This window comes from Pongo pygmaeus, chromosome 19 (genome assembly GCF_028885625.2).
Source record: "Pongo pygmaeus isolate AG05252 chromosome 19, NHGRI_mPonPyg2-v2.0_pri, whole genome shotgun sequence".
In the NCBI taxonomy this organism is placed as follows: Eukaryota; Metazoa; Chordata; class Mammalia; order Primates; family Hominidae; genus Pongo; species Pongo pygmaeus.
This window is the reverse complement of record NC_072392.2, coordinates 6,303,277-6,318,831: the sequence shown is the minus strand read 5'-3', so window position 1 is coordinate 6,318,831 and position 15,555 is coordinate 6,303,277. Positions and strand designations below refer to the sequence as shown.

General features: G+C 55.9%; 2 protein-coding genes across 3 annotated transcripts in view; one reads left to right on the top strand and one right to left on the bottom strand.

Annotated features, from left to right (window-relative positions):
• The window catches only part of PITPNM3 (PITPNM family member 3), a 105,891-nt gene extending 97,851 nt beyond the window's left edge, over window positions 1-8,040 (top strand). The window contains exons 19-20 of the mRNA XM_054459495.2: window positions 1,423-1,551; window positions 3,756-8,040. Of these exons, the coding sequence (XP_054315470.2) occupies window positions 1,423-1,551; window positions 3,756-4,061 (435 nt within the window). The 3' untranslated portion in view covers window positions 4,062-8,040. The remainder of the gene's footprint in view (window positions 1-1,422; window positions 1,552-3,755) is intronic.
• A 196-nt stretch (window positions 8,041-8,236) lies between these two features.
• Window positions 8,237-14,859, bottom strand: PIMREG (PICALM interacting mitotic regulator). Of its 2 annotated transcripts, XM_063655804.1 has the most exons (5): window positions 14,784-14,859; window positions 13,880-14,208; window positions 11,536-11,831; window positions 9,898-9,993; window positions 8,237-8,940 (listed from the first exon to the last, which is right to left on the bottom strand). In XM_063655804.1, the coding sequence occupies exons 2-5, from the start codon at window positions 14,171-14,173 to the stop codon at window positions 8,880-8,882; spliced, it is 747 nt and encodes a 248-aa protein (XP_063511874.1). In that variant the 5' UTR covers window positions 14,174-14,208; window positions 14,784-14,859; the 3' UTR covers window positions 8,237-8,879. The 2 variants fall into 2 exon arrangements, with proteins under 2 accessions (XP_063511874.1, XP_063511873.1); XM_063655803.1 differs by lacking the exons at window positions 8,237-8,940; window positions 9,898-9,993; window positions 14,784-14,859 and adding an exon at window positions 14,676-14,774 and having other exon boundaries at window positions 11,316-11,831.
• Window positions 14,860-15,555: the final 696 nt, after the last annotated feature.

Genomic DNA, 15,555 nt, shown 5'->3' with positions numbered 1-15,555 from the left:
AGGTAGGCAGGGTCGCCAGAGCTGGAGGATCCAAGTTATAGGAGTGAGCTCAGGTGAATGAGAAGGTGGAAGGGCCAGACGAAGAGGGGCTGCTCCATCCTCTGAGCCAAAGGCCAGTTGGGAATAAACCAACCATTGAGGTGAGGGGCAGTGGGCTGAGGAAGCCCTTTCCTTGGTCCAGCATCGAAAGAAGTCGCCTGCAGAATGGGGTAGGGCTCAGGGAAGGACGGGAAGAAGATGGAAGGTGAGAGCTGCGTGGCTCTGTGTTTCTTTAGCAGCTCTCGGTGGGCAGCATGTACAAATACACAAGGTGGATGGTGGAAAAAATTTCCAGGGCTGAGATTTGGCCGGGCAGATGTGGGAGGAGGATGAAGGGGTGAGAGAATCTGGGGTGGAGGCAGAGGACACAGGAGGCAGGATGAGGAAGGGGCGAGGCAGCAGGGCTGGTGCAGAAAAGACAAGTGTCAGTGAGGCTGAGAGCAGCCAGGTGGGGGCTGGCGGAGAAGTGGCGGGGAGAGGGCAGAAGCCCTGAGTGGAGCGAACGTGTGGAAGTTCACAGTTAGAGGGGCAGGTTCTGAGTTCGGTCCTGGAAGTGATGGCCACTGACGTGAAAGAAGGTGCGAAGGTGTGAAGCTGCGAGGCCGGGTGGGACGTGGTAGATCCTTCACGTCACGCAGACCGTAGGTCGTCCCAGCGATGGTGGGGCTTGGCAGGAAGGAAAGCTTGTGACCCAGGACCAAAGTCTCCAGTGGCTTGAGAGGAGTGTGAGTGGGAGAAAAAGAGGATGACAGTGACAGGAGGCACACAGTGAGGGGCATCTGGGTGGTGAGCACCTCACAGGAGGAGGTAGTTTGATCGGGTTTATCCTGGGGAGGGGAGGGAAGGGTGATGGTCTGGAAGTGCTCCTGGAGCAAGGCAGACCTTGTGCAGTTCTCTGAATTGAACTGGGGATTCTGGCGAGTGGGGCGGGGCGGTGCGGTCATCACACCAGCCAGCGAGAGGCGGTGGGCATATGGCAAGCTGCAGCGTGGAGTGGTGTGGACGGCACAGGATCAGCAGCCAGGCAGAACTGGCCTCCAGTCCTGGCCCTGTGAGCCAGAAACCTGGAACTCCATTTCCTTATCCACAAAGGAACGCTTGGCTTCATTATTACTTAACCTGAGTGTACTGCTGCTGGAGGTGGGGCCGGTAAATGGTGTGGTCGTGACCGTTTACTGGCCAGAGCCCTGGGTTGGGCCTGGGGTGCAGGGAGAGGCAGCCACTCTGGGGGTTCATTCCTGACACAGGGTGGTCCCATGGCTTGGAGTCTACCAGAGTGCACATAAAGGGTCCCCAAGCAGGGGCCCCCTGGGGTTGGCCTGGGAAGGCTTTCCAGGGGGTGGGCTGGCCTCACTCTCCCCCCATGCCTGCCCTGTGTTTCAGTGCTTCATCAAAATCAGTGCGGCCTATGGCTCCACGAAGGACATCTCTGTCTACAGCGTGCTGGGCCTGCCTGCCTCCCAGATCTTCATTGTGGGCCGGCCCACCAAGAAGTACCAAACCCAGTGCCAGGTGGGTGGAGGCGGGGCTGGAGGCGGGGAGTTGTGAGGCAGGTCAGGGAAAGGGATAGAGGGAGTAAGCACTTCATTCATTCATTTGTTCATTCCCCCATTTGCTCATTCATTTATTCAACAAACACTTCGGGGTGCCTGCCTTGGGCCAGGGCCTGTGTTGGGTGCAGGGGGAGAATCCCAAGTGGAGTCAGATGCAATGAACTTCAGTGTAGTGGCGAGATGGACACATTTGCAGTTGGTGACAGTGGAGTGTAGCAAGTGCCATGATGTATGACGGGGAGCACAGGGAATTGTGGGGCCCTGGACAGGGACCGCTAACCCAGACTCCAGGGCAAGGTTGGATTTCCGGAATTTGAAGGAATGGTCCAGGAAGGGCCTGAGATTGAGAAGAGTATTTGTGACAGAGGCAGCAGCAAAAGCGAAGGTCAGGAGGTGACACAGAACATGTATATTCTGGGAACTGCCAGTGACTCAGCTTGGCTGCGTGGGACGTGAGCTGGGAGGGGGGGTGGGCTAGAATTGTCAGTGCAGCCAAGATAGCCTGTGTGGGGACTCTGTGAGGGTGTGGGATGAGCAGGTGTGTGATTCAGGAAGCTCCCTCAGGCTGCAGGTGGAAGGTGGTTCAGAGGAAGGAAAGAAAAGCCGAGAGGGAGTTGAAGAGAGAAAGTGGAGGGTCTGAGAGGCATTTTTTGGTAGGGGATGGATTGGGTTTGGTAATGCCCAGATCAGATGTGCAGGATGAGAGAAAGGGAAGGTGGAGGACAGCTACCTGGTCTGTGGCTTGGGTGACCACGTAGGAGGTGCCACTATTGGAATCGCGCAGCAGGTGGAAGGGAAGGAGTTGACCTCCCTCTGGGGCATGTCAAGTGTGCAGTGCCTGAGAGTGACCCGCAGGTAGAGGGTCAGGAGATGGTGGCGTCTCCGAGTTGGGAACTCAGAGGCCCCGCTTCTCAAACTCTGAAGTGCACAAGCATCACCTGGAGATCTTGTTGATGCATATTCTGATTGCATAGGCCTAAGGGCGGGGAGAGGGCCTGAAGTTCTGCCTAACAAGGTGCCAGGTGGTGTTGATGCTGCCAGAGTCCATGGACCACATATTGAGTAGCAAGGCTCTGGACACAGCCGGAAGGACTGGCAAGGAGGGCAGTCGCAGGGCTCAGAAAAATGACAAGAGTCACGGAGAGGCCGTGTGACGGGAGGGACTTTGCAGGATTCTAGCGAGCCAAGTGACAAGGATGGGTGCTTCCCCACCCTCAAAAATCCAGAGGCCAAGCACTCTGGCTTATGCCTGTAATCCTGGTGCTTTGATACGCAGGATTGCTTGAGCCCAGGGTTCAAGGCCAGCCCTGGCAACATAGCAAGACGCTGTTTCTACAAAAAATTTAAAAAATGAGCTGGGCATGGTGGCATGTACCCGTGGTCCCAGTTACTCGGGAGGCTGAAGCTGAAGTATTGCTTGAGCTGGCGAAGTTGAGACTGCAGTGAGCTGAGACTGGGCTACTGCACTCCAGCCTGGGCGACACAGCGAGACCCTTTCTCAAATAAATAAATAAATTAATTAAAATAAAATAAAATAAAATAGGAAAGAAAATCCAGAGAACTCTGGTGTGACCCATGGGTACAGGTAGAGATGCATGGTTGTCCAAAGCAGGATGGGGACCCTGGAACAGTGAAGAGCTCCCGGCTTCCCCAGGGTTCCTTGGAGAAGCTGGAGGTGCCTCTGTAGAGTGTTCCCAGGAAATGATGGGGACAGGATCAGGATAAGGGGCCTGCCCCACCCCTCCGCCTGATGCCTGTTCCTTCCCCTCCCCTCCTCTCCCTTCCCTTCTTCCCCTTCCCTTCTTCCCCTTCCCTTCTTCTCCCTCCCCTCCCCTCTTCCCCTCCCATCCCCTCTTGCCCCTTCCCTCCTCTCCCCTCCCCTCCTCTCCCCTTCCCTATTCCCCTTCCCCTCCCTTCCCTTCTTCCCCCTCCCTTCCCTTCCCCTCTTCCCCCTCCCCTCCCCTCTTCCCTCTTCCCTCCTCTCCCCTCCCCTATTCCCCCTCCCCTCCCTTCCTCTCTTCCCCTCCCCTCCCCTCTTCCCCCTCCCCTTCCCTCCCCTCTTCCCCCTCCCCTCCCCTCTTCCCTCCTCTCTCCTCTTCCCCCTCCCCTCTCCTCTTCCCCCTCCTCTCCCCTCTTCCCCCTGCCCTCCCCTGCCCTCCGCAGTTCCTGAACGAGGGCTACGCCGCACACCTGGCCGCGCTGGAGGCCAGCCACCGCTCACGCCCAAAGAAGAACAACTCGCGCATGATCCTGCGCAAGGGCAGCTTCGGGCTGCACGCGCAGCCAGAGTTCCTGCGGAAGCGCAACCACCTGCGCAGAACCATGTCCGTGCAGCAGCCCGACCCGCCCGCCGCCAACCCCAAGCCCGAGCGGGCCCAGAGCCAGCCCGAGTCGGACAAGGACCACGAGCGGCCGCTGCCCGCGCTCAGCTGGGCGCGTGGGCCCCCCAAGTTCGAGTCGGTGCCCTGAGGGGTGGGTTGTGCTCAGAGCAGGGAGCGGGGGGCCCAATCAGGCTGCCTGCGGGGACGGGAGGGGGCTGCCCTCTCCCCGACACAGGCGTTTTCCTGCTTTTTCCCTCCCGTGTCTGTCCAGCAGTGTCCGACCAGAGCGGGGAGGGATCCTGCCAGAGCCCGGGGGGGCTCCCTGAGCTGCGACGGGGTGAGATCGGGGGATCTCGGTGCAGCCACTGCTGCCTCCCACGTGCCTGCGACCGCAAGCCCAAGTCAGGGTTCATGTTTGTGTCATCCTGGGGGCAGGCTTGCCCGGAGCTGAAGCGTTTGGGCAAAGTCGACCACCGTCCTGCCTCCCCAGGCTTCACAGCGAGCTAGGTGGGCCCTCAAGGGGGCAGCCCCAGCCTCGGGACCAAGCGCCGCTGGCAGGCACAGCCTCTGGGCTGTCTTGTGGAGGTGTGAGTGACATTTGTGCCCGCCCTCCCTGTGGTCCTGGGTCACCATTTTGGGGTTGGCGCTCTTATGGCAAGATGGCCACTTTCTGGGAGTGAGAGCACATCCCCGGGCTCATGTTACTCCGTCTCTGTCCACAGCCCTCGGGGGGGTGGGGTCTGGTGCTGACGGTCTGTCCTGCAGCTGTCCATTGTCCCCAACCCCCGTTGTCTTCAGTGTCCTCACCATTTCTCTGTGGCCCTGGAGGCCAGGGGTTCCTCTTCCCGGAGCCCTGCCTCATGCCCTCCCTTGGGAGGCTGCAGCCTTGGGCTCTGGCTCAGCTGGGCTGGCTGTGAGCCCCTGAGCTGGTTGCTTGCCCTCTCTGGGCCCCGTCTTCCTTCTGTTATTGGAGGGGTCCCCCTAGCTGAGGTTGGTGTGAGTCTTTGACTCCCAAGATGTCCTGCAGTTTGGCCCATTGAGGCTCTTCAGGCCTAAGGGTCCCTCCGAGTGTCCTGTGACCCACACCTTTCACACAGCCTGGGAGAGGGGGTCTGGGTGGGCTGGAAAGGAGGGGCTCTTAAAGGAGCCTCTCTGGGTGGGCTGGGAAGGGATCCCTACTCCACGGAGAGGCGCAGCTGGTTTGCCTTGCACTGATGCTCAAACTGGGTGTCCCAGGGACAACCCACCTCCAGCTCCTGCCAAAAGGTTACTGGTCAGGCTCCCCATAACCCCAGCTCTGCCAGGACCCTTTTGTCCTTTTTGGCTCCCGGAGGCATAGAGCTGAGATTCCAGGGTTCTAGGGGTTCCTGGAAGTTTGGCTCCAACTGTTGTATTCTCTTCCCTTTCCCCTGCCGCTCAGTTTGTGCCCATGGCCTCCTCCTGGGTAGTCCCCTGAGGTTGGCAGTTCTTGGCCCTTCTGGGGCCCCTAAAGTCTGCCCAGGCCCTCCTGCTGCTGAACCTTGGCCTGGGCACTGGTTTCCTGCATCCTGGAAAACCCCGACTCCCTGGCCCAGGCCCACACCTGCTCTGTGGGGCTGCCCACGTGGCCACTGAGCCCCCATGGGCTGCCATCAAGGCCGGTCCCAGCAATTTCAGCCAGGCTGCCCCAGGGCCCAGACGTCTGTATACACAGCAGGCACCTGTGTCAGCTCAGTGTCGCTTGTGCTCAATGTCTACCTCTCGCGGCTCCCAGGCAGCCAATGACGCTGCTGGTGGGGGTGGCTGGCACCACCATTGTGAATTGCCTGGCAAATTGGGTGCCCTCCTGGGGCTGGAGGGGTCTGGGCTCCTAACCCCCATCCCTGCTCTCTCCACTAGAAATGTGTCTTCAGTCTGCCAGCTCTTCTGCTCTACTTCCAGTGCTGCATCCTGCACTCAAGCCCAGGGCTGCTGGCGAGTCTATGGGGAGGAGTGCGGATCAGGCTCAGCCTCAGCTCGGCCTCCTCTATGGTCCTGTCTCCTGGCGGTTCACAGGTGCCCATCCCCCCTTTAACATTTCACAGTTCTTGGCTTTCCAAAGGCACCAGCTCATATGGCATAGCCACCCCAACCCTAATCCTTCCCCCAAATATCCTGATTTAAACTTGGGCAGACTTAGTCTGATTCTTGAAAACTCTACCATCTCCTTTTTGCAGAAGGCACTGGTTACGCTAAAATGATAAAATAATTAGTATGAGGCACTTTGCTGCCAATTAGATTCCCTCTTCCCTGAGAACCCCAGGCTAGGCGAGACAGGGAGAGGGAGAGAGAAAGAGAGAGAGGGAGAGAGAAAGAGAGAGAGGGAGAGAGAAAGAGAGAGAGAGAGAAAGAAAGGAAGACAGAGAGAGAGAGGAAGGCAGAGAGAGAGAGAGAAAGGAAGACAGAGAGAGAGGAAGACAGAGAGAGATAGAGCTCATGAGCCAGGATCCCTGGGGAATTTGAAATCAGTGTGACCAGGGTTCTGTGGCTCTGGGGTCAGAGCTGGGACACAGAACCCAGCAGGAGGGCCACCACCCCTTCCTTTTGGAAGCAGCTCTGGTTCCAAGCAGCAATCAGGTAGGAGGATTGGGGCTTTGGCTGACAATGCACACACAAGATGCTGATGGTGTACAGTGAGATATTGTGAACGCAACAACTGGAGCTGTAGTTGGTGTGTGTGAATGTGTGTATATGCGGTTCTGTTTAGTGGCGAGAAAATGTATGTTTCAGTACTGCTTTCACGGCAACTGTGTGATGCGTATGCACTTTCTATACTAATGGTTTGTTCAGTTTTGTCCGTCCAGTTAAGTTGGAGAAAGAACCAAGTTGTGTTGTTCTCTGGAGGGGGTGCCGCTCCCTCTCCTTGAGTAGTTCTGTGACCCCCAATCCAGCTGTTTTCTAGAGAATCCTTCTAGCTTCTGGTATGCCTGCTCTCCAGCAGCTGGAAACAGATCTTCCTGCCTGACCAAAGCTCCTTGTTTCTTGCGTGGCATGTTTGTTCTTCCCGATCCGGCGGCTGTCGTAGCCGAGGGCCTGCCTGCCACCTTCCTTTATCATTTGCCCTGTTGGGGTTCAGGGTCCATCCTTAGCCCAGGACCTGCTCTTCCAGCATCATGGGTTTTTTCCTAAAGATCTCAATGGCTCCCTTGGGCTCCATAAAATATTTCTTTTTTAAAAAAGCAGACTCCTTTCATGCACTGGGATGAACGGCCCTCTTGTCTGGGTGCTGGGCTACAGCAAACAAATGTGTTTGAATCCCAGTATTCCAGAGATTTCTGGCGGTGGGCTTTCTAGAAGAGGCGAGGCTGGATCTCACGGTTTTTAAACTGTATTTTTACCCCTTTGGGACCCATACCTGTGTCCTGGAGTCTTTCATGAGGCACGTGGGTCCTCTGCATCCTCACTCTCCCCGCAGCCCAGGTGCAGCCCCAGAAGGGGTGCCCTGACCCCGCCTTAAACAACCAACTTTCCCACCGAATCCCATCTGGCTGGGGGGTTTGGGTGCCAAGTGCCCTGGAAACCTATTGTCTTTTGGCTCAGCCAAAAGAAACATTCCCTCCTTCCTTTCCTTCCGGGCTTGGGGGAACTTTCTTAAAAATCATAGTTGGGGTTAAGTCCAAGCACTGAGGCCTGACCTGGGCTCTGCTCTCCTTGTTGAGACACTAACAGGCAGTTGGGAGGAAAATCTGCATTTGACTCCACCCTTTTTGAGGCAAAGGAGAAGCAGGTGACCCAAGGAGGGGCAGCCCAGAGGAGGGCAACTCGTGCACAGGGACCCCCACCCTTGGACCCCGCTGTCCTTTTCTGGTTGTTTACTTGGTGGTGGCAGCCAGTCTGACCTTGTCTGTGGTCTGACTGTTCCTAAGTGTGTAACTTTCAGTATTATCTGTGACAGATGGTTCTGTGGTGAAAAAGGTTTATTATGTTCCTTATGGCTGCCTTGTACAAAATCCGTTAGAAACGCTAATGTAAGATATCAGATTTCTAACAAGACAAAAACAGCATTATGGAGTTAAAAGATTTTTACAACTGGGTCTTGATTTTGATGTGAGCTGGTTTTTAGCTCTCAAATGTTGTCACTTAAATAAAAACCTTATTTGCCTTTACAATGTGTTTTGGTCTGAACTAAGTTGAGAAACCTTTCCCTTTATACATGTTCTCCCTGGGGTGGGATTGGGGGGCAGACTGGCTCGGAGCAGAGGTGGATGAGGGCCAGACCCCAAACCACAAATTACAAATCTATAGCCCAGAGTGGTGTGGGAGGGCGGGGGGAGGTTGGAGGTTGCCGGTGAAAGGGAACAGATGTCAAATGCAAATAGTCTTTATTATGAGAAAGCAGTGTTATCTAGGAAAGTCACGCGCTGGTTTCTTTCCAATAAAATGACAAAGCAGGTTTCTTAAATAATTTACAAAGGGCAGAAATTGCTCTTGAACAGGGCTACCCCTCCCGGCACATCCACAGTGCTCTGCATTGAGCATATAAATAGGTACCCGTGAGCCCAGGGTCGTAAGCCTGGAAATATCTCCTATGCCTTCCTCTAAGTCCCTGGTAGGGAAAGCAGGGATGAGAGTGGGGCCCCCAAGAGCCTTGGCACCAGAAACACAGTGGGTGAGTGACTCTGCGGATGACTCCCCAAAAACCAGGCACCTGGGTACACAGCTAAGAGCTCTCAAATATCTGATGCTAGCACTTCATGTTGTAGATGAGGCAAATAGAAGGCTCAAGGTCAAGTGTACAATGAGTTTCTAAGCTCAAGAGTCCCCTGGGAAAGCAGAAGGAACAATTCTCCCCCTCTGCAAGGTCTCCCCAAGACACTCTCAGACTATGGCAGGCAGTCACTGATGGGTCCAGATGTGGCCGGAGCAGGGGGCTCTGGGCCCCTTGTTAGGTGCTTGTTAGCAGTGGCCCAGGGGTACTGACAACTCCTGGGGGTTTTTTCCAGGAAGCTCACGGGGAAGCATAGACATCCTTGAGTATGAAGCTTTGGCGGTCAGACAGGGCTTGTTTCCTGCAAGACAGAGCTGCCTTTGTCACTGTGCTCAAGGTAGGGGAAGTAGGGATGCCTTTCCCTGCTCACTGCGGGGGGGGGGAGGGGGGTGCTGGAAGGTGGCTGTAGCTACTCGGGGCCCCCAGCATGCTGTTAATGATGGGGTCAGTGAGGTTAGCAGCTCTGGCTCCAAGCAGCAAGCAGGTACTACCTACTCTGCTGTGCCCATCAGCTCTGTGGGCTTTTTCTTTAACTCATGCATGAGGTGGAGGAAGAGGACACTGAGAAAGATGCTTGGAAGGTGGGCATTACCTGCAGGCACTTCCTCAGTCATGAATGAGATAGACGATGTCACCACTAGAGAGAAGGGGAGGGATTGGTGCCACTGGGTGTGGTGGGCTCTGAGAGGGCCCTCCCAGCCTGAGCTACACAAGATCAGACCCGGAAATGTGGTAGGAATATGGCCCCTCAACACATAGAGCTGGCAGGGTCCAGCCTTAGAGCCCATCATGGCCATTATACAAGTGGAATGGGGAAACAGCCCCAAGTTAGGGGAGATCCACAACCGAGGCCCTGCCCCCAGGATGGGGCCATGAGCAGACAGACCAGGAACTCCATAGCAGTCAGGTTGCTTTTCCCAATTCCATAGGCAGGCAGGGCACAGACGAGCCATGGAGAGCTCTGGAGGAAGGGGCAGGTTTTTCAGGAACCAGCCACATGTGAGGTTCCAAGTGACAGACAAACGTGGGGGTCCAAGGCCCAGAAGACCACACACATTCAGGCTACATCCTTTACCATCACCCCAGTCCAGGTTTTTGTCCTTTCTTATGTTTGAGATGAGGGAGACTGAGGCCCAGAGAGGGGCAGAGACTGGCCAGGGTCACACAGCAGGTTAGAGCAGAACCAACGCCTGCCTACAAAGATGGCTGGAGGGGCTCTCCCGGCCCCTTCACTTTGAAGCAGGGGATGCCAACTCACCTCTCTTCTGCCATAATTGCTTCATCTAGCTCTTGGGACAGCTTCTGGAGATGCTGAATTCCTGCCCCCACAGGCTCTAGGTCACTGTCAGACTCGCTGAATGAAAGAAAAAGCCACACCTGTGACTGGTTGGAAACTCCGGGCAGGAGCCCCTTGCAACCCAGTACCAGAGTCTGGTCTGTGGGCCCAGATGACCCGGCGGCTGGGCTTCACTCCAGACCCTCACTCCAGGAGGTGACCTCAGAGCAACAAACAGAGAGATCAAGATCCACGAGGCCAAGGTCACGGGCAAGTGATTTTGCAGCTTCCCCACTTGGAAACTGAGCCTCAGCTCTCCAGGTGGCTTCAAAACTTGCTTCTGGGCTCACTAGGAGGCTTGGGTGAGTGTGATTGTGTCAGAACTAAGCTCAGCTCTTCTTTTACAGACAGAGAAACTAAGGTCCTGAAGGATTTTCTCAGGTCCCCTGCTAGCTCTGGGCGTGGAACCGGGTCAGAACACAGATGTGGAGAGTATTTTTGAAGTGTACGCAAGCCTTATTTTAGCTTTCAGGTTTGCAAAGAGCCACCTGGTCACTTACATGCATCCTGGTGACCATCTGCCACGACACAGGGGCAGCGGCTAGGCAGCCTTCCCTGAGAGCTCCGAGATGGGACCAGGAAACTGCCAGGGACTGCGGATTGGGATGAGCTTCACCCCCTGTCCCGAGCCAGGCCACTTTCTGGGCCTGTCTGAGAACTAGAAGATTCTGCAGGGCAGGCCAGCTTGATTGGTGGGGCAGAACATCCAGATGATCTGGACCCCAGCCTTTACTCCTCTATTTCCTACAGGATGACCCTCAGGCTAATCACCAAACCCCTCCAGACCTCTGTTTCCTTACCTTTCAAATGGGACAAACAGAGCCTGCCTTAAATACAGCTCAAAGTTCCTATGAGGCTAAAGAAAGATGCTAGCCCTCAAAGAAATCTGGGGGAAAATTTCAACAGCCCAAAGCTACTATACAGCCTTAACTAACACACTCCATTACCCCCTAGAACTCAGCCGGAAAGTTGAAACACAATCCTTAGGAATCTAGTTGTTGTTTTGTTTTCTTTCTTTCTTTCTTTTTTTTTTTTTGAGACAGGGTCTGGCTCTGTGGCCCTGGCTGGAGTGCAGTGGCGCGATCTCAGCTCACTGCAACCTCCACCTCCTGAGTTCAAGCGATTCTCCTGCCTCAACCTCCCAAGGAGCTGGGATTACAGGCATGTACCACCACACCCAGCCAATTTTGTATTTTTAGTAGAGATGAGGTTTCACCATGTTGGCCAGGCTGGTCTCCAACTCCCGACCTCAGGTGATCCACCAGCCTCGGTCTCCCAAAGTGCTGGGATTACAGGTGTGAGCCACCGCGCCTAGCCTATTTTCTCATTTTCTAATGAACAAATACATGCACTGGATATCTGCTAAAGCAGGACACACATTTAACAGTAAGAATAATAATAACATGATATGACGCTGCTCAGGGTGCCCCTGGCTCCAGGTAGCCACAGGGGGTGCCAAGAAGCCCGTGGGGCCCAGTTAGTGTCTGGGAGGTCAGAGAGCAGGGATTGTGCCCAGGCTAAAAGGCCACCAGCCCCGGGGTGAGGCACCATCCCACTTGCCTGGGAGAGCAGAGGGGCTCTGTTGAGGAGTAGGGGCTCCGGAAGGCAGCCTCCCGCCTTGATCGCCGTAATGGGTGGGCACGTAAGCCCATCCGGGCAGAGAGGTGGTGATGTTCCTTCTCCCAGGGGTCTGCGGCTGAGTGAGCAGGGGCGGTGACAGACAGCCGGGTGCTCTTCTGGCTCAGGCTGTGAGTTGGGGATCCACTGCCCTTCTGTGCTCCTCTCTTCCGCCTCCTGGCCTTCACCTGGGTCTCCACCAGCCACTTGGTGCCACTTTGGCAGGACTCCTGGATTCTCTGGAACAGGCAAATGGAAAGGTTAGCACAGACAAAACCAAAAGTTAGGTCAGGCGCGGTGGCTAACGCCTATAATCCCAGTACTTTGGGAGGCCGAGGCAGGTGGATCACCTGAGGTCAGGAGTTTGAGACCAGCCTGGCCAACATGGTGTAACCCCATTTCTACTAAAAATGCAAAAAAAAAAATTAGGCGCGGTGGTGGGTGCCTGTAGTCCCAGCTACTCAGGTGGCTGAGGCATGAGAATCGCCTGAACCTGGGAGGCCGAGGTTGCAGTGAGCCGAGATCGCACCACGGCACTCCAGCCTGGGCGACAGAGTGAGACCCTGTCTCAAAAACAAACAACAACAAAAAAACCAAGGGTGAGCTACCCTGGTCTCCAGACCATACCAGCAACCCCTACACTCTGCAAGTGTCCTGTAAATACAGGCTATTGTTAGTCTCCAGGGTGAAGGATGTGAATGACTCCTCGTGGAATGAGTCCACGGCAGGGACCCAGCTCAGAGCTCTTGGATATGACAGCAGCAGTCAGCAGCAGGAGGACCCCCGTGGTGCCTGGAGCCTGTTTGTCTAAGTCCAAACTCTCTTTCCGGACAGAGGTTGACCCCAGGACTGAAGGAGAGGGCCCAAAAAGAACAGGCCACCCCGTCCAGCACCCCCTGCATACCAGGAGAGCACCTGTCTTCTTGCCTCGGGTCTCACTCACTCTATCCACCCTCCACAGTGGCCCATAGTGATCCTTCTAAAGGGCAGTTCTGACAGTGACACTCAACTGCTCAAAACTCCTCTATGGCTTCTTGTTGCCCATAGGACCAAGCCCCGACTCTTGGGCCGTTTACACCAGCTGGGTGACGGCTGTGAAGGCTCTTCTTCGTCAGCTAGACTGTCTTTGCCTTGGCAAGCCAGAGCCCAGGGTTTGGAGCAAAGCCCAAGTTAAATTTAATGAGTTATGTGACCTTGGACAAATTCATTTCATTTCTCTGATCCCTGAGGGTGGTGAAACCAATCAAAAAGTGCTTCCAAATAAGGACTAACATTTGGCTCAGAGAGCTCTCTGCAGAGGGTCCAGAAAGAGCCACCCTCTTTCTGGAGAATTCTCTCACCTTCAGAATTCCCAATGAGACACTGAGGAGAAACCTCTGCAGCCCCCAATCCTCTCCCTGGAGGTCTGTTCATCCTAATGGCTTCTGTCCTTTCTAAGTGACACGTCTACACCTCCAGCTCTGGGTTTAAAGATGCATCCCTTGAAGGGTCCATAGACACTTAAATCCAATATAAGGACGTCTTCCTGACAGCAGCTCTCATTTGACAGCAAATCCCCTCTAACTGACCTTCTCGGCAGCTCCTGAAGTTTATGCCCTGCAAGTCCAGACCCTTAGTCTCCTTCAGGAGCATCTCTGCCTCTATTCCCTTCTCCATCACGTAGCTAAAGGGCAAATTCTAATATGCTAATTAGACCAGACTTTCCACTGTTTAGAATCCTCCAGACTCCTGATCATTCCTGGGAGAGTTCTAAGCTCCTTCATATCCTTTCCCCCTGCTCTACCTTGCTCTCTGTCCTCTGCTCATACCCAGACTACAATTCTGGCTCTCCTCAGGGGTACACGGCTGAGTGGGCAGTACACCTTGCTTTCCCTCAGCTCTAGGCCTGGACTTGCACTATTTCCCTTACCCTAAATACCCCTTGACCTTTGCTTCCCTGGGTGAACTCTGGAATCACCTCCTCTGGGAAGCCTTCACTGACTAAGCTTGCATTTGGTGAGCCCTCACTGTTGGCCACTTGCTTTGCAATTTCTTCTCACATACAGCTCTTATCACCTGGTATTGTAAGCATCTGTTTCCTCCAAGACATGCTTTCATTCACTCATTCAATTATTTGTTGAGCACCTATATGTGCCAGGAACTATTTGGGGTGCTGGGGAAACAGCAGTGAACTAACCAAAGTCCCTGTCTTCATGGAGTCTATATTCTTGAGGCTCTTTGAGGGCAGGAACTGTCTGGCACCAAGGAAACACTCCGTAAAAAAGATGATTGGTATTGTCGGTATTACCTGGGACACGGCACCCAAAGCACTCTTAGCTGAGCGAGCTGCAGCCTGGAGGCCCTGCTGACCTGGCTCTGGGGTTTCCAGGCGTTTCCAGGAGGGCCCTGCGCGGAGGTTGAGGTTGACGGCTCTCAGGGGCAGCCTCCTTTGGAACTGTCTGCACAGGGACCCCAAGGCCCCTGCGGAGGTCTCCTGATGGCCGACCACAGGCTGCAGCTCCTTGCTGTCCTCCAGCTGCTCCTGGTGCTGGAGAGATCTCCGGTGCACGGAGGTCCCCATGCTCTGCCACCGAGAAGCCATCTGCCTGGCCAAGAGTCTTCTCTGTCCACTAGACCCTGGGGAAGAGGGCGAAAGGCAGGTCAGCAAAGCATTCCCCATACCCATTCCCAGGTCCCACAGAGACCCTGGACACAGGGGAAGAGACGGGATGCAGCGGGGTGGCGGGGGCGGGCGGGGAGCGGGCGAGTTGGTAAGTGTGGGTACAGGAAGGAGGATGCTTCCTGGAAGAGAGGCCTCGGGTCAGCAGCATTTCTGATGTCCCGCCCTTCAAGTTTCCAAAACAGCTGTCTTTTCATCCCAACCTCCTTCCTCTCTCTGGCTCAGGCGAGGAGGGGAGGCGGGGTCAAGACACGCCGTAGCCGAGCTTCAGCGCTGGGCCCAGGACACGATCACCATCTTCTTCACCAGCTCGCCCAGACCAAACGCCTCCCCGCCCAGACCCCGGCCTTCCCACCAGACGCCCCGATTTCGATCCGACTTCTTGTGCTACCCAGACGCCCCCACAGGCCGTGCGTGTCCGAACCTGATGCCCTCCCCTCTGAACAAAAAAATTGTTTTGAGTCGAGATCGTGCCGTTGCACTCCAGCCTGGGCAACAAGAGCGAAACTTGTTGTGCCCCGCCTGCACTCACCCGACACCACTAAGGCCGATCACACCCCGAGCACAGCTGCTCCTCGCCCACCGCAGCCGATTTGAAACTCTGCGCGGCTCCGCCCCCGGCCCCGTCCTCACAGCTGATTGGTTCCGTCCCCGCCCCCGCCCCCGCCAACGCCCCGGAGATCCGATTGGCTCCCTCTCTCCCGGCTGCAAATGCTGCTCTCGGATTGGCCCGGCAGTGCCCATTCATGGCTCTGGCCCCCGCCCGGCTGCCAGCCTCGTGGCTCCGGGCTTTGTATCCTGCGTCCCGCTCGCGCCACCGCCCTTGCTGGCCCTGCCCCCGCGCATCGCACGCCGGGTCCCCTCCCTGGAGCGCGCACAGGGTTCAGGCTGATCTGATCCATGGGGTGGAGGCGGAGGTCCCGGGACCTAGGCTTCCTGGCTCAGGCCCCAGGCCCCAGGTCCTGCAGCGGGCAGGGACCCCGCCCATCCTGCCAAGGGGTCTGGCTTTTCCTTCTTGCTCAGTGGTTTTGTCAGAAGGAGCCAGGGACTGGCAGTGCGGAGCCCTGGGTTCCCAGAGACGTTTTCTTTCAAATTTCCCTCCTGACCCTCCCTTCCTGTGACAAGACACTGTCCCTCTCTGAGTTCCCCATCCACGCTCCGCCCCGCCTAGAAAACGCGTCCTGTCCTGGAAGCGGGGATAGACCAGAGTACCCGTCTGCCCTCCTCCGGTCTACACCGGCTCCCCGCCCCCGCCTTGCCCCACGCATCCCTCCCTCTCTCCTGCGGAATGCCTGCCTCTCTTG